At 44.3% G+C, this 24,793-nt stretch overlaps 1 protein-coding gene across 2 annotated transcripts in view; it reads right to left on the reverse strand.

Moving 5' to 3' along the window:
• Nucleotides 1-3,750: 3,750 nt before the first annotated feature.
• The window catches only part of LOC101073234 (transcription factor COE1-A-like), a 54,640-nt gene continuing 33,597 nt past the window's right edge, over nucleotides 3,751-24,793 (reverse strand). Inside the window, exons 7-17 of one of the 2 annotated variants that reach the window (XM_011611394.2) lie at nucleotides 21,553-21,634; nucleotides 20,670-20,811; nucleotides 19,627-19,760; nucleotides 18,259-18,385; nucleotides 13,576-13,664; nucleotides 9,313-9,378; nucleotides 8,996-9,158; nucleotides 8,736-8,918; nucleotides 7,695-7,886; nucleotides 7,014-7,082; nucleotides 3,751-6,020 (exon numbers count right to left, since the gene is read on the reverse strand). In XM_011611394.2, coding sequence (XP_011609696.2) covers nucleotides 7,015-7,082; nucleotides 7,695-7,886; nucleotides 8,736-8,918; nucleotides 8,996-9,158; nucleotides 9,313-9,378; nucleotides 13,576-13,664; nucleotides 18,259-18,385; nucleotides 19,627-19,760; nucleotides 20,670-20,811; nucleotides 21,553-21,634 — 1,246 coding nt within the window. In that variant the 3' untranslated portion in view covers nucleotides 3,751-6,020; nucleotide 7,014. The remainder of the gene's footprint in view (nucleotides 6,021-7,013; nucleotides 7,083-7,694; nucleotides 7,887-8,735; nucleotides 8,919-8,995; nucleotides 9,159-9,312; nucleotides 9,379-13,575; nucleotides 13,665-18,258; nucleotides 18,386-19,626; nucleotides 19,761-20,669; nucleotides 20,812-21,552; nucleotides 21,635-24,793) is intronic. The other variant, XM_003970997.3, reaches the window with a different exon arrangement.

The following is a 24,793-nucleotide window of genomic DNA, read 5'->3' on the forward strand; positions in this document are numbered from 1 at the left end:
TTTATGAAAGGGCTCCCTCTCTCTCTCTCTCTCTCTCTCTGCACCTACCTACAGGTAACACCGGCCCCACATTCACCCTCTGACCCGCTCACTTTTAGTTTTACATCCAGCAGGTACGATATGTGTCTGCTCTCCTAGATGCGGATTTAACCTCAAACCCTCCTTCTAGAGATCTGTAGCCATCATCATTCTGCCGTCCTCTCTCTCGTGGTGCGATCTGACCTGCTGCGTACCTCCAGAGCTCCCTGCAGTTTGGCAGATTTACAGCCTGAAGTTGCTGGATTAATCCGAACGGTTCTGGAAGGTGAGCAGAAGCGGGCAATGGTGACTTTTTTGACTTTGACATCTCCTCTTTTATGCAGCCAACAAGTAAGAGCTGCCAACAACTGCAAAACAGGAGGAGGAGGAGGAATGAGCATCAGGAACGCTAGGAAAAAAGATACAGACACAGACTGAAGGCAGGTGATCCAACAGACAGGAGGAAGAGGGCAGCTTTTATGGGGGGACAACGAGGTGCAGGTGTGGGAGGACAGGTGGCGGCGATCGGGACAATCAGGACAGTGAGGAGGACGAGAGGGAAAGGAAAGACAAAACTAAGGAAGGAGAGAACCAGATCATGAGCAACATGAAAGAAAAGAACTGAATACTGGGGTCATCATTCCTTCTGCTGTTCTCAGATTCAGTGCTGAGAACAGAATTTTCCTTCGGTGTCCTGCATACTTGTCCTTTAAAAGCCAGACAGGCTAAAAGCAAAGGCATAAAGTGCTGACATACACAGTGGTGTCATCAGGTAAACCAACCTTTCCGAAGGTTTTGTGTGTTTATTTTTAAAGGTGATCAACCCGCTGACATCAGCATCCATCATCTCATCATCTCTCACAGGATTCTGGGCATGATAACAACCACTTCCTGGCAGTGAGCGATGAAGTAATAGCGTCGTCAGGCATGATGTCATAGTTCCTGGATTTTAAATGAATATAAAGCTCATTGAATTTAAGCGAAATCCGGGGAAAAAGCTGGCAGTACATTAGCTTTTAGTTTTTAATGTTTATTTAACTGTATACTTGATAACACAACAAAATTGAACAAAATTTAAGTGGTTCAAAAACATGACTCCTGTAAATTTGCAAAACTCCATCACAATAATCTGTATTTGAGGGGTAGATTCGGGTGAAACCTGTTTGACGTTGGAATGTTTTCCATTTATATCTAAATTTGGACATATTTGGTGGCCCGAGTGGTTACACTCTGACAGGCTTCATCCTTCCATCAGTCACAGACAGAGATTACTGTACTGTCACATTCTGTCCGAGGGCCCGAGGGAAAGATCCCATCACCTGTGAGGGGGGGAGGAGAAAAGGGAGGTGAGAACGTGTAATGAAAGTGGAGGAGGAGAAGGGAGAGGTGGATGGAAGGAGTCAGATTGGGAAATAGAAAAAAGGCAGATGTGACTTTATTCATATGAAATGGATTACGAGGTGCTGAGGAGAAGGATAATTGTTTGGAGTATTCTTTCCAAGTCCCAGATCAATTTCAAAACCTCCACTTAAGTGAGTGGGTTTGTGTGTGTGTGTGTGTGTGTGTGTGTGTGTGTGTGTGTGAGAGTGTGTGAGAGAGAGAGAGAGAGAGAAAGAGAGAGAGAGAGAGAGAGAAAGAGAGAGAGAAAGAGGGTTACAAGTGGTTTTAGAGTGGCAGCAATGAGGAGTGTCATGCCACTTACAGCTTTAGCAATGCTCATTCACACACACACACACACACACACACACACACATTTCATTGTTTTTATGTGTTAATTGTTAAATCATATATTATCTTGCCATTGACTGTCATCATGTCTTCCTCTTTTTTAGTTTCCATCCATCACTTTGTTTTTGTATTTTTTGGGCGATGGAAAGAGGAGTTCTGACCCACACGTGTTTGGAGAAGAACACAAACACAAATAGGGGAGACAACAAACTCTCCCTCTGGTCTCATATAAACTCAGGAATAGATTATTTTATCAAGACAGATGGAAGACTGGATGCTTACAAGCTAAAACTGTAGCAGCTCCGCAAAGTTCATTTTGATAAATGAAACATGATTCATATTTTTATGTTGACTTGTCAATATGAAAAACAATGTGCAGGTTTGTAAAAGTCTCACATGTCTCATGTTATGACCTAAACTAAACATTTTAATTTCAACTTAAATTCTTTTGCCCCCCCCCCCCCCTTCAATAATCAAATCTGAGCTAGATACAAGTGAAACAATAAACCGTGCACATGTGTTTTTGTTGCTGTAAAACTAAACAAATACTCTAAATCTTAATATGTGAAGCTTTATTTGAGAGAGAGAGAGAGAGCTAGAGAGATAGAGAGAGATTCCTCCTGCTGGGGTTAAGTGCACCGGGAGTGTGATGTGATAATGGAGAGAGAGGAATAAAAGAAGAGAGAAAAATGAGAGAGGAGGGATCCATTAGCTAATGGACGTCTTCAGTCCTGTCTCGTCAGCCTTCGTATTATCTTTCTCTCTCTCCATTCCCCCCGCCCCCTCTCTATTGCTCTGCCTCACAAATACAGACACACACACACACACACACACACGCACACACACACAATTGTGAATGAAACGAGCGCTCAAGCAATTGACTACCACCCTGAATTCATTGATAACAGGACATAAATAAATACAATTCACATTAAGTCTGAAACGGGGTGGCAGATGTGTGTTTGAGTGTGTGTGTGTGTGTGTCCGTGTGTGTGCGTGTGCGTGTGTTTGTGTGTCATGAGACACAAACTAATTGGTGTCAATAAGACATCTGTGGCTTCTCTTTGATTAAGCCTGCAGGCTAGGAATAGAATAACATCACACTCTCACCCACACACACACACACACACACACACACACACACACACACATACACACACACACACACACACACACACACACACACACACACACATTGCCTGTGGTTGTGCTGATAGCTAACTTCAGGCAGGGCCCATCTGTCTCATTACTGAAACTGCTTTCACAAGAGAATTTGTATTGTTTATGATCCCCCGACACACACACACACACACACACACACACACACACACACACACACACACACACACACACACACACAAAGGGGAGTGTATCTTGACCACATCATTGGCAGGTCTGGTAGCTTTGCTGAACGTGGGAATTGTTGGAGAATAAGACAGTTTGATGCGTCAAAGGACAGTTAAATGATGAAAAGAATATTTTCTTCCCCATGTGAGTTTGTGCACCATATTGTGTAAGACTTTGACCCAGAATGACCTCTCTCCCTTCCTCTCTCCCTTTTATTTGCACTCCCAAGTCTAATTTGACGCAAGATTAATGGTTGCTGCTGCGTATCATCCTATCATGTGGCATTTGTTAATTTTATTACCCCCTCATAGTAAATCTATATTTTTTGAATGAGTGCAAACCTTCTCCACCTCTTCTGCTTTCATGTGGTTTGATTGCTTTGATGTATCCGGATTCGTCTTCTCTATTGTAGGAAGACAAACGGATCAGATTGCAAACGGAACCGGTCCTCCATTAGTTCCATTTATTACATATGAATCATTGGTTCTCTGTAACCTACACATTGGTTATCCTGAACCTCTATAGGTGCCTCCAACACAACTTCCACACAAGAAACCTTTTGGAAACCACACAGCTGCATCTTCCTTTGATACTTTTCATCTTTCCTGATCTGTTTCTGTAGTTTCAGCGACACGCGACAAAGCCAAAACCACGTCATCACAGAGAAGAAAGAACTTTAATTAAATATAGTGAGTCAAAAAGTTAATGTACACTTCAAAGTCAAAAATAATAATAAAAAAGCAACATTATCATCTTTACAGTAGTTTCCTCTGACATCGCTCCCCCTCCCACACTGCTGATCACGGCGTGTGATGTCATCAGTGCGACAGACGAGTCCGCATTAATGTTAGACAGAAGCTTCAGGCCGTTCCTCACTGAACCAAACCTACCGACTCATTCCTGTACACGTATTTATATATGTACTATCAGAAAACACTTTTAGCCTTGAAACATCACATTTTTACTTCAATTTTTTTTAAAAAAAGAAAGAAAAGCAAACATCTACTTAGACTCACTTGCAGGCACTCTGACATGTAGACACAAACAGAGGAGTGGTCTTCAGACCCATGTTTAAGGTCAAATAAATAGGAAGGTCAAATTAATTTGAAGATAAGAGAATTAACAGCTTTAATTGGGCAACATTTTCCTACAATTTTCTTTCCGCCTTCATTAAACACAGTAAAATTAAGGAACACTACACTGAGACAATAAATGTGATAGATTGAAAAGAATCATGATGTGTTTTTTTCAATGGGTAGACAATAAAATATGTCGTGAGAACAATAAAATCGATTTGTTGCGACAAAAACGAGGAGTGGATCCTCAAATTGTCATGTTTTTTGTTTGTTTACCTTATTGAATTAGTATCTAGAAACATTTCTAATCGTCCATTAATGTGAGGCCCCTTTAGGTGGGGTGATATTAGTCAAAAAAGGGATTTAAATCATACACACGATGCTTTTAAGATCCCAGGAAAATATATTTTCCAATTGTGCTAATGTGTCATCAACCACCAACCTGAATACCAATGAATAGAGATGGACACGCACACACACCCACCCACCCACACACACACGCATCACGACGTGACATAAGACTTCAATGTTTTAGGTAAAATACAATAAAAAGACACTGACGGGGGTCCACAGTGAGCTGAAGGTTAAGTGACTTCAGCTTCTCTTGTTGTTCTTTTGAGTTTTAAGACATTTCAATGGTCGTGCTATGCAAAAAAAAAAGGATTTTATTTATAAGCATGAAAATTCAGAGTTAAAGTGGTGCAAAATGGGTTGCAAATGAACAAAATGAAGCCAATTAAACAATAATAAAGAACTTTACCTCAGTAGCAGGTATTTTCACATAATACTTAAGATTTAATAGCTTGACATTCTTTGCAGTGCAGCGTTTAAGACACACCATCCGATCATTTCGGTGCATGTTGGCAGCCCCATCGCTTCAGTGAGCGGGAGACCCGGTGTGGTTGGCCATCCTAATCACAGCAAAAACAACACAGCAAACCACAGAAATGGAAACATGAAAATGGCAGATGGCATTAAGCCCGTTCCCCCTTTCACAGGCGGCTGTGGCAGAATCTGGCCTCGTGCGGATGACGAACAGGCAGATTTGTTGGGTCGAATCCTTGACACTCAGGCTCATGTTGGCACCAAGAAATCAGGATTTCTCCCTCTAGTCTGGCACAGTAAGGACCCATTTCTTTTAGTGTGCTGGATAATTGAATTTACCGTTAAATCACACCTGTTGTTGGCTGAAAACATACTGGAGAGCACCTGAACGCCTCGTGAGTGACTCAGAAATTTGGCAAACAGACGTGGAGATGTGTTTGAATGCTGCAGCCTTGCCATAAACTGTGACCTCATCCTCACTATCAGGCATTCTTCACATTATATTCCTTCAATAATGACCAAATTTCATAAATAAAGTTTCCCTTCATGTCACAAACATTTAGAAGATGGTAATCACACAGTTAACTGTTACACACACACCAAAAAACAACAACAAACAGACAAAGCAACAATCACTCAAGATTTAAAAAACAAACAAACAAACAAACAAAAAAACCACAACTCTCCAAAATAAATACACTTCCTGTGTCCAGGGAGAGTCACAAGTGTAGGCGTGGCCGTTCTCCTATAAAAGCATCAAGGTGTACAAAGTTTAACAACTTATTTCCTCACAAAAAAGTCTCAAAATTTTTGTTTGCTTTTGTGTTAGAAAGGGCCTGAGTTAGGTTTGTTCCTTCAGAGTGGGACAGCGGCTCCCGCCCCCGACCGGAGTCTCCGACCCGCACTGGAAACCTCCAGGAGGATCGGCGCGGGTGTGCTTGCTTCATCTCTCTCTCTCTCTCTCTCTCTCAAACACACACGGATACACACATCTTTACATGGGTGGGACGATCATTCCTGGGATTGCTGCAAGGTGGAGAAAAGAAGGAGAGAAGAGAGACATCTTTGTAAATATGGCCAAATATTTCCAGTGTCGTAAAAACCCTAATATGTTTCCCATGTGTGCGGCTGTGTGACTGCAGCGACATTTTAGAACATCAATAGAGGAATAAATGTTAGCAGGAACACATCATCTCACTTGGCTCTGCGTGATGCCGCACACACACACACACACACACACTCACACACACAGACGAAGGCGCACACAAACACACGCGCGTGCACACGTTCTGCGTGGGAATTTTCCGGAGTGTTTCTGTGTGTGAGAGAGCGATTGCATCATGGCTTGTGCTGTATTTAAACCCCTGGGATGGGTGTCAACATGTGAGGGACGGAGCCCGGCCCAAAAGTGATTAAAGCAAAAGTTTTATATTTCATGGTGAGCAAACGCGTTCAAGACATGATTAAATGATTACAACTCCGCACCAACATGATGGAATCCTAGAAAAATGCATCACTTTGATTTGAGCCTCCATCCACTTCTGGATCGTAAGTATTCACACACACACACACATACACACAGACGACATTATGCCTCTGTAAACTGTCAAAAAAGTCAAGCAGCTGTTATTACAACTAGTGTGTGATGTGTGTGGGTGTGTGTGTATACTGTTGCTCTAAGTGGGATGTGTTTATTTCAGCTGCGCTTTGAGCCTGAGCTTCAAGTTCCCACACCCCCACACATACTCTCTCTCTCTCTCTTTCTCTCTCTCTCTTTCCAGACACACACAAGTAAACACACACACAAACATTAAGCCCGATTATACACAGATAAACAAAGGGGTGACGTTGGGAAATGCGGGAAAAGTGGCGAAGATGAGACAGAGTGCAGATGCAGGATGAGCACAAGAGCAAGAAGTGTGATGAGAAAATGGAATAATAAAAAAAAGATGAGCTTCATGGAGGTGGAAGTGACGATTAGTCCGCAGATGTGAGGGAAGAGACAGTTGAGGAACATACTTCAGGTGAAGGCCAAGCCTTGTAGAGAGCTGGCTGTTGAGTACTTGCTAGAGTCCACAAATGTTTGATCTGGTAGAGAGAGGCAGAGACACAACGGGGAGAGAGAGAGAGAGAGAGAGAGAGAGAGAGAAAAGGTAGAAGATCACAGGAAAAGAAAAGAAGGGAATTTGAGAGAAAAGACATAATTGAGAGCATGAAAAGGGGATTTACTTTTTTTTCATCAACTGTTAAAATGGAAAGTTTAAATTTTCCATGAATCGTTGCCCACGTTGAAGAGGAATCTCAGGTTACGCAATAAATACATGTGACCGACTGCGACGCTTGTATCATCATGAGCGAAGATCAGATCCCTGTGATTACAAAGCTTAAATATTCTCTGTACAAACCAACTTTAGAGAAGTTTGCTAATTGCTGATGTGTTGCAACCAGATGCTAATCTGATGGAAATTTGGATTAACCGCTTACAAATAACACTGATGAACCTGTGACAGTTTAACGACTGCCAGATTCCATTAAAAGAATGGAAGTCAAACTCTTCTTCTTTTCATATCATCGGCAATGAGATGGGACACCGTCGCCCCCTAGTGTTTGGGTACTTATCGATTTTCAGTTTTCAGTAGAATGGTTCAAGAGGTAATGTCTAAAGTCGGCATCTTCACACTCACTGTCGTCGCTATTTACCTTGTAGGCCGTTGGCACTGGTGCAGGAGGGTGGAGGAGATGACGAAGGCCTGACCACCGGAGCGAAGGCCGACTTCTGCTTAACTGCCGCCGACACCATGTTGGCCGGAGAAAAGGAGAACACGCCAGAGGAAGAGGAGCAGTTGGAGGGAAGCGAAGTGGAGGAGGCCATGGTTGGGCTGGATGGGACAACTGGGGAGGAGTGAAAATTCACCCTTCATTATCAGTTCGCTACCAACGCGCTAAAATTCTTTCAAAGTCGCATTCGAGTTGGCCGTGTTTTCCTTTGAAGTTCCCTGTGTTACACCTCCATTGAGAAAAGGGGCAGAGCACATAAGTGGGTTGTTTTCCTCATATTTTAGCCTTGCTTGCTCAAACGGAAGATTTGCAATTAAGCAGCGGAGAGTTAAAAGAGGCGTGGCTGTCAGATGAAAGGCCGTGAGGGATGGAGATAATGGCGCTGGGAGCCGCTGATTGTCTTTGAAGACACTGAGCCACAAAGCCCCACGAGGGATCCTCCGCTTGGCAGCTCGGAGATGTTCACTTCATGTCCACAGGTTTGAAGGTAGAACATGTCTGCGGCTGCAATTAAACCCATCGCTGCTTAAACTGCATTTTGAAACAACTCGTTATGGGTGGAGTGCACACTGATATAAAGACGCACGACACATTGTGTAATGTCCTTGTGCGAGAAAAAAAAAGAGCGGAGCGCCGTCATCTTGCTGCGATTATGTCATTCAGAGCAGCTTGAAGCCGTGGCGGTGTCGGGTTCCTGGCCGTACACCCGCCCATCTTAATCCTCAGCAGGGATCAGTTGTCTTGACAATTTTATCCCCTTTTTATTGCAAGTCACTAAAATAAATGAAACCCACTCATATCAGAAAAACCAACACTTGATCATACGCTAATCATACACAGGGGCACCTGTCGATGGGAGAGACTCCACCTGAGTGGAAATCTGGATGTTTTCAATGTGGGGGGGGGGGGGGGGCTTTCGTTGCCAGTCTTTTTAAACAGTGAATGGGACACGTGCACACTTACTGGCATAAGGCGAGTTGGCTGCGGAGCCGTTGAGGAAAGTGGGCGAGCCTCCCAGGTTTGTCATGCCGGCGTTGTTAGCGTAGCCGTTCATGGTGCTGGTAACTGAGCTGTAACTGGTCTGCTGTGGCGTGGTGCTGGGGGCGTAACCGTGAGGCGACACGCTGCTGCTGCTGCGCACGAAACCTGTAGAAAACATGACAGAAAAATGTATTGTGTTTTTGTCACACCCATCAAAATATCCAATCTGGACACCACCCTACCTTGATTGCCCTGCGTGGGTTCCGAGACATTGACGGACAGCTGCCCGGTGAAAGAGTTCACGCCCATCATGCTGCTGTGGGTGGAGCCAGAGAGTTGGGCGTGTCCTCTCGGAACGCTGTAGAGCGCTTCTGCAATGTCGGCCGCGCGCTTCAGGATTATCTCCTGTGCAGACAACACGTGCACGTGAGTAGCTGCTGATAATTAGTTTTTTTCATCTGACCAAAGTCTTGAAAAACACTGGACAGACCCCAGCCCCAGGAGAGAGAGGGAGAGAGACAGAGAGGGGTAGAGAGAGAGCGGGAGAGAGAGAACTTACCTGGTTGTTATGTGGTAAACCATAGAGGGCCTCTACCAGATCTGCTGCTCTCTTCAAAATAACCTCCTGCGCCACAGAGAGAAATACAGATTTAGACTCTTTGCATCTTGCTCAACAATCCCCAGATGTTGGCTGTAGCTGCACGTGAAGACATTTAGACAGTTTGAACTGAAGAAATCCGACTAAAAAGTGGGTTCTCAAAGCCACGCATGTAGCGTCTCCTTCGCCACACGCGTCAGCCGCTTCATCATCGATTCACGATGAATAAATTGCTCCTTGCAGCTTTTAAAGGCTGATTATCTGTTGCCAAGTGCTTTAATGCACTTTCCCAGCGTATATCCAAATGACATTCTCGTGCGAAAGGTATTTAAAGTATAGACAAAAATGAATTTCAAGTGGCTTCGCTGTACATCGCATTCAAATTAGACCACAGTGATCCACAAACCGGGTACTTCTTGACTCCATTATGTCTAAAACTCTCCATTGTGGGCTAATAAAGTTCTCTGTTCCCATTTTTATCTCCTCTGCTGTGTTGCTGCAGTATTTAATGCGTTATCATCCACCCCCTCGTCCTCTGCTGCTTCCATTTTCACCTTTTTTCCTCTACCCCCACCATCTATTGTTGCTCCTCTCCTCCTCAGCCCATCCTTCCTCCCTCCTGCCTCCACCCCGGGGGTCCAAAGGTGTCTTGTTTAACAGTTAATGTGTTGTCATTTTCCCAGCGTGAGGCCGCCCGGCGACAGAGAGAAAATTACTCTTCGCTTCACGGTATTAACCTGTACACTTGTGTGACACACACACACCGGTCTACACACACACTTACGGCTGGCTCACATGTGAGTTTGTGCCCGGCGGAACATATTGCCTCTCCATCAGCGCTAGTGTGCGAAGATATGAGAGGTTGCAGAGCCAGTCAGCAGTTTTAGTGCGCCTGTCCGTGGGGCTAAATTCAATCTTCTGCACATTATCATAGCCGGTCTGCCTCTGCGTTAACCTCTCATTATTATACTTGTGAGCTGAACACACACACACGTGCGGAAACATGATCCTGGAAGTTCCAGTAAGGCTGTTGCTGATAGACGGGAAGGGAAGATGATCCTCTGGTAACGTCGTTATTATCAGGTCTGCAGGCTTCACTCAGAGTTTGACTGTCGGGATCAATGCGCTTTGAATACTTTGCCCGTTTACAGCTCTTTGTATTTAGACGGGAAGCGACGCGCATCAGCTAATTAATCCCCCCATGTTGCATTTGTGAATTAGAAAGCATTATTGGAGGGATTACCTTCCTGCTATGAAAGAATAAGGTGTAGTTTGGTGAAATTAATGTGGATTTTAGACATTATTGTCAGGGTTGCTGCTGTTTAGATTTACATTTCTATCAAATAGTTGGTTTGGTGAGAGGGCCGAAACCTTTAACAAAGCAGGATTTGTATTATTATTTATATTAATTTGAGATTATATTTAGATCCTTTCAGACCTAAATGTCAGGACGTGTTTTTTTTATGTAAATTGTTGGGTTATGCTGAAACTGACCTTCCAGGCAGTGATGAAATGTGACAAGTGAGTGACAGCAGCGCCACTGAAACAGTTCTGTCTTAAACCAGAGATGGACGCTGTTTTATTTGATTCCTGTAATTGCTGCAAAAGGCTTTAAACTGCAACGTTTGCCTCGGCGGATTTGATCACCGCACGTTGGCTTCATTGGCTGTCAAATATTTATGGAATATAATCCCGACGCGGACTCATCCGTCATCCCGTCGCCGAGACGTTGTCACTTTTTAAAATACTTTTCCGCTTGATTTGATCGATTTACTCATCGCCCAGATTTGAAAACTATTTTAGTGTGATCTCATTTTGTCTGCATCTGTAAAACACTGACACACAAACAGATAAGAGGATGAGTGAAAGGAAAGGCAGACGAGTCGACGGAGGAACGGGATAAGACAGGATGTCGGCGGGCTTTAACTGTCTGAAGCACCACTAATGTGATAGCCACACACACACACACACACACACACTACACACACAAGCACAGACCAGTAAATGCTGAGCCGAGTATCCACAGGGTTCCATATATGTGCGTGTGAGACACATACATGACTTATTCCTCCCTCGTGTTGATACATTATCCGCTTGATCTGCTTCTAATGTCCCATTAGGGATCCTGTACATGCGGGGTCACACCTTGGACGGGGATGATGTCATACTTTACACGAAGGCTCAGAGCTGTGTGGCCCCCGACTGCGAACACGCACGGACTATTTACAGCGCGGCAGTGGCAGGTGTGCGCGTACATCCGAAGGGGAGCGCCGTTATTCCAGATGTGACTTTTTCTTGACTGGCTGAATACTGATGTGTTTTTGCTTCTGAATGAGAGATACGGAAACATATTAGGAAAGAGAGCATCACGTTTCTGATTCACAAGGATTACTCATACTGGTGACGCCAATGACACGCCCTTAGCACCATGTATGACATCATTAAAATGAGTCTGATAGTGACAGCGTGAGTCACCAGAGGAAGCCTCTACATTAGCCTAAAAGTGTGTGTGTGTGCGTGTGCACGTGTGTGTGTGAGACTAAACCCCATTTAATCAAAGTGCAAAGATATAATATTTGTCCATATTTGTTGGTTTGAGCTGCTGCTGAATGATTTAGGACCCCGGGATTTAGTACATATAAAGTTGGGATGTTAAATATAAATGAGTAACTGTGGTCAGAGGGAGAGGTTGAGAAGTCTGGGAGTGTGGAACTGGGGCATGAAACAGCTGGAGTCCTCTGTTGGGAAAAATAACAACAGAAAAGTCCCTGATTTCCCACAAGTCCCAGTGTTCCATGTAAATTCAACCAGTTAGAAACTACACAGCCAGCTTTCAGGCTGTATGTGCACGTATGGATGAACGCTGGACAGATCACAGTGACACAAACTGGCAGGTGAATCCAGAATGGGAGTGTGTGTGTGTGTCTGTGTGTGTGTGTGAGAGAGAGAGAGAGAGAGAGAAAGAGGGAAATCCTCTCAATGTTCACTGAACAATTATAGATCTGGCTGTCCACTTTAATCCTCTCATATACTCGACTGCCCCGTCTGTCTGCCTGCCTGCCTGCCTGCCTGTCTGTCTGTCTGTCTGTCTGTCTGTCTGTCTGTCTGTCTGTCTGTCTGTCTGTCTGTCTGTCTGTCTTCAGCTATCATTTTTTTCCTTCTTCCATCCTCACAGCATCACGTCAAAGTGAAAAAAATAAAGAAACAAAAATTACTTAGCTACAAAAATAATACCACCTTATTGTAATAAGCATGCCAGGCCAGCAGGTGGTGATAAAAAAAACTCTGCGTGACTTTATAGAGGTGATACAGGCCTGGTAAAACAAGAAAGTTGGTTTCTTTCATTGGCAAACTTGACACGTCAAGTCTTTCTTTCTCCAGGAACTGGTTCCAGCTGACTATCCCACCCAGGTTCTGTGGCTTCAATTCGCAATCAGCTCACTGCTCCTGCATTTCACTCTACCTAGAAATATCTTGCATTACAGTGTGCTGCCTATAATTAGCATTATCCATGGGAATGAGAGAAATACAATAACATCACGTGCCCTCTTTGGCTGAGTTACTGTAAACAAGCGAAACACGAGTCAAACAGTAGAAAGGAACACGGCGGGTGAGGAGACGGCCAATTCTGATCAATAATACTGTACAAGTCAAACAATGGTGCTTAATTGTACAGTGGGTGACACACGCAGGAGCGGGGCTGTTGGCACTCATCGGCACACGGTGGCCTCTGAGAAGAATCACAGGATCACAGTTTGGATTCAAAGCTGAGCTAATCGCCTGGTGTTAATTGTTGACATCTGCTGTTCCAAAATGTTCTGCTTGATCTGCAACTGATAAGGAAATAATCTGATACTGTTGTGGAGAAGACTCAAACACTCCCACTGTTACCAGGGTTAAGTTCACCGGGAGGCAAAAATGCAACCCACAAGAGAATCGACAACACACTTTCTGCTCAGAAGTATAAAAATAACACAAACACAGCAAAAAAAAAAGAAGAAAAAATGTAAACAAGAAGGGATTTTAGCGTTTTGAACCAGTGAGTGCATTTTTGTGTGTTTGCTGTTTGATTGGAGAACAACCCTGTGCAGCTTAACTGAGAGGTTGCAGGCTTGATCTCAAGAGCTACAATAATCTGTCAGTTTCAAGCAAGACGCAGAACACTGATTCGCTGGCTTTATTGTCCAGCTACGGTATCGGTTACAACTGGAATAGCTTCTCTACCTTTGGCAGCCTCTCAGGGTCTCCAGGGTGCCGCGGGATGACCTTCTGGAGCCTCTGGAAACCGTAGTCGATCGTTGGCTCATTCAGTGCTGCAAAAGACAGAGACAGAAAGGAGGAATGAAGAAAAATGTGAGAATAAAAATCCCACTCCCACCAGGGATTACCAACATAATGGATTTTGCGAAACAGCTTATTTTGTTCCTCGAACCTACAGTGAACAAAAGAGAAACTGCAGGCTCCCGATAACTGTTTGGAGGCTTGTCACAAAGAGCTAACCCTTAAGATCTAAATTGATTTGGTAGCTGTTTTCAGAACTTTTCATCAGAGCTGCAATGTCACATGAGTGTAGCAGCCATGTTTGACTTCGGTTAGAAAGATTTCCCATCAGCCTCCCTGCTCGTCTTTTTTCCCGAAATAAGCAAATCGTTGAAGTCAGAAGGTGTCACGTCCTGTAAAACACACACACTTCCACACTTCCTCGCCTCCCTTCCCTCTTAACGAAATCCAAAACAAGCAGAGCGCCTGCACATCATTTCCAACACTTCACCCTCCTTCCTGCCTTATTGATTTCAGCTGGCTGGATTCCATCCGATTTTATTGCTTCAGGATGCAGCTTTGATCAAAAATAAATAAATAAAAAAGAGGGCAGCGGCAGCAGGTTTTCCAGTCTAAAGATTTAACCTGTTGCACCTGCCACTCTGCTGGCGTCCTACCCGACTCTGCACACGTGAACGGCAGACACAGGCCAATCTTCTGGTCCTCCCATGTGGGGGGGTTGATGGACGACCTGCACTGTCATGATCCCATGGATCACTCACAATCAGATCAGTAAACCACCCGGGCCCTTACACTGCTCCACTTCCTGTAAAGTTGTATTTTCAACCCAATTTCAGCATTTCTGCTTCACAGCAGTGAAAATATAACAGTTTGGTGTCTAAGCAGGATCTTATTACAACTTCAGTTCAATTAGTTCACAGCTTTTGATAAAACAAATCAATAAAACTTCTCTCCAGAGCAATTTATGAGGACAAATAATGTTTGTTGAAACATCTCGGCACTTCTGTTTTTATGGTATTAAACAAAGACGGTCTTGAATATGACTATTTTGATAATAAAGGTATGACGTAAACCAGGGTCTAACCTCCCCACTCCCTTCCTAAAGTTACTGCATGGGTGTGATATGTGTGAGGTTTGCAGCTGGAGTGATATTTGGTACTTTCCACTTCCAGCGTTGATTACTTACAGCTGACTCTTAGCGTGTGTGTTCTTTCGCTTGTTTCTTTTAACACCGTGCATGTGCATGTGTGAGCGTGTGTGTCTGTTGCATTATCACATCATTCTGGAGTCTCTGTTTTCAGTTAAACCCAACGCCAATCAATTTGTTTGCAGCGTAAATTGCGGACGGCAAAGATAGCAGATGTCTAAGCGCCGTTAAATGTGGGGGAAATTATGATCTATTAACAGGATGGAGGCTGACCGGTGGGAACAGAGATGAGCGATGTTGTTCCATTGTTGGCGCTGGAGCGAGTGAGAGCATGTGTTCATACATCCTTCAAGAAAAAAAGAAGTTACGGCTGCGAAAAGAAAAGAAAAGAAAAAAAAAATCTGTTTAACAGTCGGTGGAATATCAACTGTCAGAATTAACTGCCACGCTCTGTACATCTCTGGAGACGTTCAAACAGCACCAGCTCATGGAACACATGCGCAGTTTCCCTATCCCCAACTGAACGGTTATTAATAGAAAAGCATGTTTCCTAAATCATCCACTGGTGTGTGATTTTCTTTCTTTTCTTTTGAGCACATGTGTTTAAGTAATAAGGTCATGTTTCTTCAGCAGTTTCAATAAATTAAAGACTCAAATTTCACAGCTTTTAAACAGTAAAATCCACCTGATTGTGTTTAAATAACACACATTAAGAGAAAGTGGGGCCCGACTCTAAGTGCGCTGGTAAACAATGTGTCCTGTCATTAAAACTACATATGAATCATTAAATCTCTTAAATCTTATTTTCATGATCCTCCTTCCCATTAAAAGCATCTCTGCATGTATCCCTCCTACCCCCCCCCCCCAGCACCCACCCAGTCATCTCAGCACCCCACTTTGGATCTCCCCTCCTCCTGAACTGCACCTTCTGCTACTTTTACCCTTCCATTCTCCAGTACATCACTCCTCCTCCAGTCCCGGTCAGAGTGCAGAGCCGCCCGCCGATCAATACTCATAGAAGTTTCATGAGGAAAGACCATCTACTCCTGTTTCACAATAAAATGTGAGCAGTGGAGGGAGGCCGGAGAAAAGAAGGAGGGGGTGCAGGGGCAAAAAAAAAGGGCAGGGGAACGTGTTCACGTTGTAACTATATGTCTTGGATTTCTTTTGTGCATTTATTATAAAGTGGTGACGTTTTTCCAGACATCTTTTGGCTGTGTTTAAGCCGTGCAAAGATGGAAAAAGTGGGTAATGGAAGGGGTGGGGGGTGGGGGGGGGGGGGGGGGTTGAATGTAGCAGGGGAAAGGACAGGGAAGAGGGAGGTGTGGTGAGATCGATTCTCTGGCCAGCCAGCAGTTCAATACCACTGAATTATTGCTTCACTCTTCCCCTTATGAGATGAGATCTCTTTCTCCACCCCCCCTCTCCTTTGTGACTCTCTACATGTGTGTATCTGCATGTGTGTATCAGTATATGTGTGATCCACTTATGACCGGATCAATACTTTACAATCTGGATTTTAGAGTCCGCCGTTCTGTCTCTCTCTTTTTATGTGTCTGTTCATCCATCTGTCTCTTCGATATTTCACTTTCCCTCGTTCTCTGTTTCAGTGTCTGCGAAGTATAAAACTCTGACCCTTCTGCAGAGACTTGCAAAAAGTCAAATGTAAACATGAAGCGGTCGCACTGATAATAAATCAGTTGCACGTGCACGTGCGTGTCCTGTGCACGTTGAAAGATGTGTGAAAATGCATTGATTGTCACTTTGTACATTTGCATGTTCATAGAAGTGTGTGATGTCGAGAATGTTAATTTTTCCCAGCAGGCTGATGAAGCCGCCATGCGGAACCTGAGTGTGTGTGTGTGTGTGTGTGTGTGTGTGTGCACGCACGGGCACATGTGTGTGTAAGCCATCTGTCTACCAGACAACCAGCCATCTTTTCCTCATATCTTTCTGATTTACAACTACTTTCAACTCCTGTCCCCATTTGAAAAGTGTGTGTGGGAAGTTGTGTAAGACATGACCCTCCGCAAGCGTCACTCTGCGTGTGTGTGTTTAAGTTGTGTGCGATCGAGGGCCTCGTGGGGGCTCCTGAGCGCTCTTAATTGCCGGGTCCTCGCACCCAGAGGCAACCGCAGCGCGCTGCACAGAGAAACCGCAGGAACCAATCAGCTTTCACCGCCGTGACCTCTCACCGGCGACTTCCAAAGAGACGTCAACCTTGAGACGGGGTCAGGCCGCCGCAGCAGCGGATCATATTTCCTGGGACACACGTTGAAGCCATCAGCCAATCAAGAGGTCACGGCGGGTCATCTGCACCCAATAGGACATGCAGTGAGACACCAGACGGACCAGTTACAAGCTGGCTGGCCTCGGGGCCGGACCAAAGATGTCTTGACTGAAGGAGGCCGAACGGCTTTCTTTCTTTCTCTCTACAAAGGAGCTGCAAACTCTCGGCATCAGACAGACTCACGGTCTTAAACGTCAGAAAACACACTTCAAACAAAAACACACTCGTGCCGTAATGGCTGTAATAGATGGAAAATGCCTTTACTGCGGCATTATTTGGCCATTTTGTTGAAAATTTTTAAGGTTTTTGGCATTCTCAAAGCTGATTATTGCTTCAGGCTTGGACTGAATAAGTTATCTTTGACGACAAGCTCTGTTATTTTTCCACTGTATTTCACAGAACAGCTTAAATCTACTTGATACCTGTGGCTGCTGGAATCCAGGTTTAAGATCGCAAAAAAAAAGCAATTTCCTTCAGGCATATATTAAGCTGTATTTGACAGCGTGACTAAAAGTCACAATTTAACACAAGTCTCTTTATTCTTCTGTATTGATCAGGTTTAAATCCTCACTTTTATCTTTCTTGGATTGGGTCATTAAATGTCTCATACCCCAAAGAATTTACACAAAAAAACAATTCTTCCCATCTTTCTCGTGTGAATGACATCATCATTATGGTGATGGAGCCATGTAAAGCGGATCAATACCAGACATCACATCACCTCCATCCATTTCCACATGTATGTGTACACACACACACACACACACACACGCACACACACACACACACTAACACACACACACACACCTTTTCCTACCTTCCTCTTTTGGTAAATCTCGAAGGAAAACATTAATTCACAGCCAACAATCTTGAGTGTGTGTGTGTGTGTGTGTGTGTGTGTGTGTGTGTGTTTGTAAACTGGGTGTTCTGGATGATTTCCCTAATAGTTTCAGTATGGAGCGCCATAAAGAGCAGACTGTTTAATTGTAGCTGCTCTTAACGAGCCTCTGATTATGGCAGCATTGTAAGGAGAGCGGGTCATTAATGTTGACTAATCTGCAGTCATTAGTGCAACACTGTCTGGCCTGAGAATGAACTGAAACACACACATGCGCGTGTGCACGGAGAGAGAGAGAGCGAGCGAGCGAGCATGCAAAGGCGTGCTTGTATACGTGCACACATGACTTACCTGTGTAAATGAACCGTCCTGGTGTGCCTTTGCAGAACTGTTTAGACTTGTAAGACAAAGTGACCTCAACGACCCCGGGGATGTGCCTGGGTGGCGTCTGGACCCGGATGGCGTGCGGCGTGATCAGCTGGAGAGTCAGTAGGCAAGAGCACAACCCGATCAGGACAAAGCGCCTCGTGCAGAAGGACAATGCATGCACTATTTGTTCCACTACCAAAACCTGCAGTCAGTGGAAATAACTGTTTGCCAATAGATGTAGAGAGTCTTTATTTGGGTTAGCTGCATTATTGTGTTTACACCGTTTTATAAATCAGCTGCAGCAAATAATCCTCCATTTTCAATAGGCTAAAATTTCTACCTCTTTCGGGCATGAACACAACAGCTTTTGTTAAGGTCTGGTTTGTGGTCGGGTAGGGAGGGGGTTGCATTTATATTATCTAATGTGGTGAAAAGAATCTCCAAACGGGCTCTGGTTACATCTGGAATTTCTTTTACGTCAGTCCTATGACAGCTTCCTGATCCTAATTTGATGTGTGATTGTTTGAAGGTCGTTTTGTTTTTGTGTGTTTTAATTGCATCGCCAATATTTACAAGGAGGTTGTCATTTCAGATTTTTCTGCTAGATGAAAAATCAGGGGAAGGCAGCTGGAGACAAGGAAATAATTTGGCAACTTTCTCTGACACATTTCTCCAAAGTTTGAATCAATAATCAAGTTTAGCACAAATGAGACGTTTGCTTGGCAGGGGCGCGTTAGGAGCCGGTCGGAGGAACGCGCGAGGAGAGCTGAGTCAGTCTGAACTCAACTGAGACTCTGTACACATGTTAGTGAGTGTAAGTGTGGCTCTCAGCACAGTAAACAAACCCCTCAGCTCTAAACACACATGCTCAGCAATGTATGCCAGCATGTACACACACACACACACGCCGCGCACACACACACACTCTCGGTGTTGTTGTTGGAAAGGAGCCACGGTCGCTTGGCGCACACGGTGAGTGGAGTCAGAAGACAAATAAACATTCTGCAGAGGAGCCGCGCTGGGGGGAAAGTCTGATAGTGAGCTCAGAGTGTGTGTTTTTGTGAGCACGAAGCCGCTGGCTATCAGAATCTTCTGATTTGATCGGTTTTGCAGAGAGAAGGAGACAGAGTGGGTGAGGGAGCGGCTGTAGTCTCTGGAATCACGAGAGGGGCAAACCTCATTAAGACAAACATTAACACAAGCATTCGCAGCATCACACCCAGTTAAGAGCTCCGGCCGTGAGGAAAAGTGTGTTTTGGTATTGAGTTACGATCGCCGTTGGGGAGGCAAAACCAGCGCGGAGGGGTTGAAACAACACGGAGACAAGATGGCGATTGTCGGGAAGCTGACCTCGCTCCAAACCAGCATGGTGCCGAAGATGACTTGAAGGCCGTCAAAAAAGTTGTCTCCGATGATGATGACTGTAGCGCCCCCTGTGGTCCACCCCTCACTGGGACTGATGGCTTTAATGCAGGGAGGTGTTCCTGGAAGAAGAAAAAGAAGTGTTTGAAACCACGAAAAGAAGTTCATCCTTGTTCTCCTGAGCGAAATGACAGGATAAACACTGCAAATAAGTGCTGAGGTCTGAGGCAACGTTTGGGGTTTCTTTTCCAGGACGAACCATTGTTGATTCAGACTGGGTTGGGTTTTTTTTTTTGTCTTTTTTGGACACTTGGACGTGTGCTGACATCCAGGAAATAACACTCCCAGGTTGGAACATACCAATGAAATCTTCAGAATGGTCATAAACAACCAGCCCCCAAATGGGTCTGTGCACGGCAGCAGAAACTGAATTACACAGACTGTTACTCTGAACAAATACTTGGATTTTTGTCCTGAATATGAAATGAAAATTGAACAAAAAAACACAAAGAAGGCTGAGACTAAATAGTGTATGGAGCATTTACAGTAATCTAATCTGTATATTGAATACAATCAGCTTTATGGCACATCGATGTCATGACAGTATTGTGTGTAAATCCAATCCAATCTTTTGACAACAAAAACTCATCTGTCAAAAGCCAACTGCGCTTGCATGTGTGTGTGTGTGTGTGTGTGCGCACGCGCGCGCGTGTGTGTGCATGATAATAAAGCTGATTTACAATAACTTCTTATGGCCTGGCTTTGTTTATAAAAGTGTAATGACATTAACACACATATACATGGCCAGAGTACCACATCACTGTGTGCGCGCGCGTGTGTGTGTGTATGTGTGGGTGGGTGTAAGGGAAAGTGTGTGTGGTGAGCTGGATTAGCCAGATGGAGAGGCAGGAATCACCTGATAGGATTAACCCATCAACCATCTGGTGGCCATGCTGCTTACAGGCTCAGATTCATAGTGTGCGCAGACGGACGGACGGACGGACGGACAGACAGACGGACAGACTCTTTACCGTGTTCTAGGTAAGAAGGAGTCCCCTCAACGGTGTCCAGTCTGCGGGCCCGTCGGCCATGTTTGGAGTTGTTGTGGACGAACATGTTGTCGGAGACTGACAGGACATGACCCTCCACGCTGACTGTTGTGGAAACCACCACCTGTAGGAGGAGGCGCCATGGGGGGTTATAAGTGATTATTAAGATTAAAAAAGAGAGAGTTGGGAGTGGAAGGAGGAGGGGCGGAAGGGAACGCCACAAGGGAGCAAAGGAAAGGGGGGGAAACAGAGGAATTACAAAGTTGGAGGGGCTGCAGATCACGGCAATGAGGAATTAAAACCGTGAAAAGCTCTTTAAATGTAACCCGTTATCACCAGTATTACCATCACTCTGAACACACTAAGTCTCTATGGCTCTGTGTGTGTGTGTGTGTCTATCCTCCTCTGTTCAACAGTTCCTGATGGGTCCGGCCCTTAATTATCTCCCAATGAAACAGAGCTGTCTTCTCTGGTTCCACTACAATAGAGCCCAACAATTAGAGGCACCGATACTGTCACACTCTCACAGAGTTACAGCTCAGTCCCTCCCCCCTCCCTCCACACACACACACACACACGTACGCACACGGTAATGTGCATTAACACTCTAACACACATGTACTTTGGTAATAAATCTATCTGTATCTGTTGGCCATCCCGTATCACCACTCAGACTGAAGTGGTGTCTTCCTGACTGTGTTGGGGCTGAGAAGATAAGGAAATAATAAAGACCGCACAGCCCTAAATCAAAGTCACAACTTTATTCTGTCCTCTTTGCTTTCATTCCTGCTTTCTTTCTATGCAGTTGTGTGTTTTCAAGCATTATTATAGTAAGAAAACAGAGGAAAAGAGTTGTTTTTTTTACCTGAAACCTCCTCATGTCTCTTGGGTTGCCTGCATTTTTTAGACAGTTCTGGTTGCACTTGAGGAAAAACTTGAGGAAGAACCTGCAGAGACAGACAGGACAAGTGATATTTGAGATGAACCTACACCTGTTTGCAGGATGCACAACCGCCGTCTCAGCTTAGCCAGCAAACAGCAAAGACAGATAGAGGAATTAATATTTCATACTGTTGGAAAGCCAAATTCAATTTCCTTTTGGAGCGTGTTTTTCTGTTCTTAAATCCACACCAACCGAGAATGCTTTGAAATGCCACATGAAGGCGCTGGATTGAAATACAAGAAGGCAAATAAAGCAGCCCGTTCCAACAAAAGTGCTCAAAATATGCGACTGAGAGCCAGATAAAGTTTGAGAAGTTTGACCTTCAGTTTTCTGGCTCCAAACTTTCAAAGACTCGACCTTCATCGCAGATGATTTTCTTAATTAGCACCATGTGAATTTAGCAATAGCCTTCAGATAACAGTCACAAGTAATTATAAATACAATAAAATAAATGTGTTGTGGTTAATATCCTTTTTTCCCCCCTTAAACAATGGTTAGAACACATTAATACAGCTGTAGGTGTTTCCTGATGTTAATCCTGCCATGAAGAGAGGAAAAAATATGTTGACATTAGGTGTTTAAAACGTGACCATATGTCATGGATCTATATTCCAGATCAAATCAAACACGCAGATGGCAATCAGCAGCTAACAAACACATCCAGGTTGTGTTTTGGTGTGAGCCAGCTGGCTGACACTCGCACAATAACAGAGTTGCTGCTGGTTACATCTGCGTGCGTGTGTGTGCATCTGTTGGTTTACGTTTGCAACAGCACATTCATAAACGTTCCGCACACGAATAAAGGTCAAAAACCATTTGCTTTTTAAAGATTTTACTAGAATTAGAGAAACACATGATGTCATACACCATTACAGCAGACTGGTAACATACAGCGTATACAGCATCTACAATACTGAGGAGTAGCCTATACGTGCATTGAATATCTATAGGTTGCATTGTGCACATGAGCTTTTTCCCAATTGAGTCCTGTTAATATAGGTTGTTTATGTTTTCCATGGTAATATAGAGTAATTCCAGTATTGCTGCTACATTTCTTTTACACACAGCTCTGCCTCCAGACTCTATACTTAATTTATAGGATCTAAACTTTTTATCACGTCTGCGCTTCCTCCATTCCCCTGTGGCAGAGCCTGGTGCACCGCTGATCTAAAGATGACAGCCTTTGTACCGGACCGCCAGAACAAAGCAGAGGTGTGCACTCCCGCACGCGTGCGTTCACGCATGTGCTGTGCATGTGAGTGCATGTGCACGTGTGATGGTGCAGCACAGCCCAGTGGCAGGTCTGGGTGTAAAACTCTGCATTAACGAGCTCAGGCTTCATTAGAACACCAAAGCGGGGATTCTGGATGCCTAATTATGTTGACCCCTCACCCCCCGGGTGACAGCCTATCACAGCTGAGGACAGCCACGGTGACCTCTGCTGACCCCCCACTGTCTAGTCCTTTTCAAAACACTAACATAGCGTTAACGTGACCGCCTTTGCCGACCCACCACTGTACATTTTTGTATAAAGGAAGAGGTGGAAATGTGAATCTCGTGGACCTTTTAAAACGGAAGAAGACCATGAAAATATATATGTAACGATGGTGAACTTAATTGTACTTAGTTTAAAGTGTGCTCATTGGAAGTACAAAACAGAAGCACTCATGATATTGTGGACCTCCTCCTCCACTGTTCTTTTATAAAACATTATGTTTCTTCAGTCTCAGATTTAAGCTGTAGCTTTGGATCCTGGTTGTATCATCTTGTTGGCTGTTTTCTGCCACCAAAATTACATAAACGCACTTCTCAAAACAACACTGTCCTATGGAGATGTGGGTAGTGATCAGCTTCATCTCAGATGAGCAAGTTTCTGCAGCATCCAAAGCAACACAAGAGAACAGTTATTGAGGAAAACACGGGAGGACTGATAAAACAAGAGGGAGTATTTGATGAAATAAGCCGAACCAGATGTTTTTAAAACGCTTTGGAAGACGCCAGCAAAGGTGTATGATTTAGATTTGGGCATATTTGTAACAGGTTGCATAGATGTTGAATTTCAAATATGCCTGAAGTCCCTGGACCAAGAATCTAAGAGTCAAAGGCAAACCTGCTTTTGACCAACATACAGAGATCAAATATGGCACCAACGAGCGAGCAGCTCTAAGTTGGGTTAAACACAGCTCAGGTCATCACCACAAACCAACCCGGCACGATGACGGAAAACCATCAGTCACCATCAGTCACCATCAGTCACCATCACAAGCAAGTAGGAGGCACCAACACATTAACAAGAAGAAAAAAATTATTATACATGTATGTTATATATATATATATATATACACACACACACACACACACACACACACATATATATACACATACACACACACACACATATATATATATATATATACACACACACATATATATATATATATATATATATTTCCCGATCACTGGATGAAAATCAGTCACTTCTCCCCATCACTTTATTCCCCAAACCCTCCTCTATAATTATCTTTTTAAATATCTGATTGTATCCCCTTGATTTTCTAATTTCCATCCGCTGCGTCATCTATTTCCCGCAGGGAGGTTTTAGTTTCATTGATTTCCAGCAGAACATACTTTATTTTAATGCAGTATATGTCTGTGTTCCTATTCCCCCTTTACTTGACCCCATCTGGCTTAATCAACATTGCTACAAAGAAGAACTACAGCCCCCCACACACACACACGGACACACTCAGGCACCTTGTGTGAATTGATTGGCTGGACCAGTCGCCGGTCGTTAAGAGGCCTCCAATTAAACTGGGCAATTATAAGGCTCTGAATGGCTGTGGGGGAGGGGAGCACTTCTCCCCTCCTCCTCGATCTCAGTCCTCCCTGCGAGCCCCGATCATGTTCAAGTGATAACAGCGCCGTTGACCTTTGCTACAGCGTGAGTACCACACTCAGAGAGCTGACCTGACACCAGTTGGGCACGCAGCAACACGAAGAGGGACACACGCACGCACACAGACACACACTCACAGACACACACACACACTCACGGACACACGCACACACAACCGGCAGGAGCTGTAGTAATCAGTGAGGAAAAAGGGGTGGAAATCATTTTATACTTGTTTTAACTGTTATTTTGATTGATTTGATTGTCAAA

Source organism: Takifugu rubripes, chromosome 15, assembly GCF_901000725.2.
Source record: "Takifugu rubripes chromosome 15, fTakRub1.2, whole genome shotgun sequence".
NCBI classification, from domain to species: Eukaryota; Metazoa; Chordata; class Actinopteri; order Tetraodontiformes; family Tetraodontidae; genus Takifugu; species Takifugu rubripes.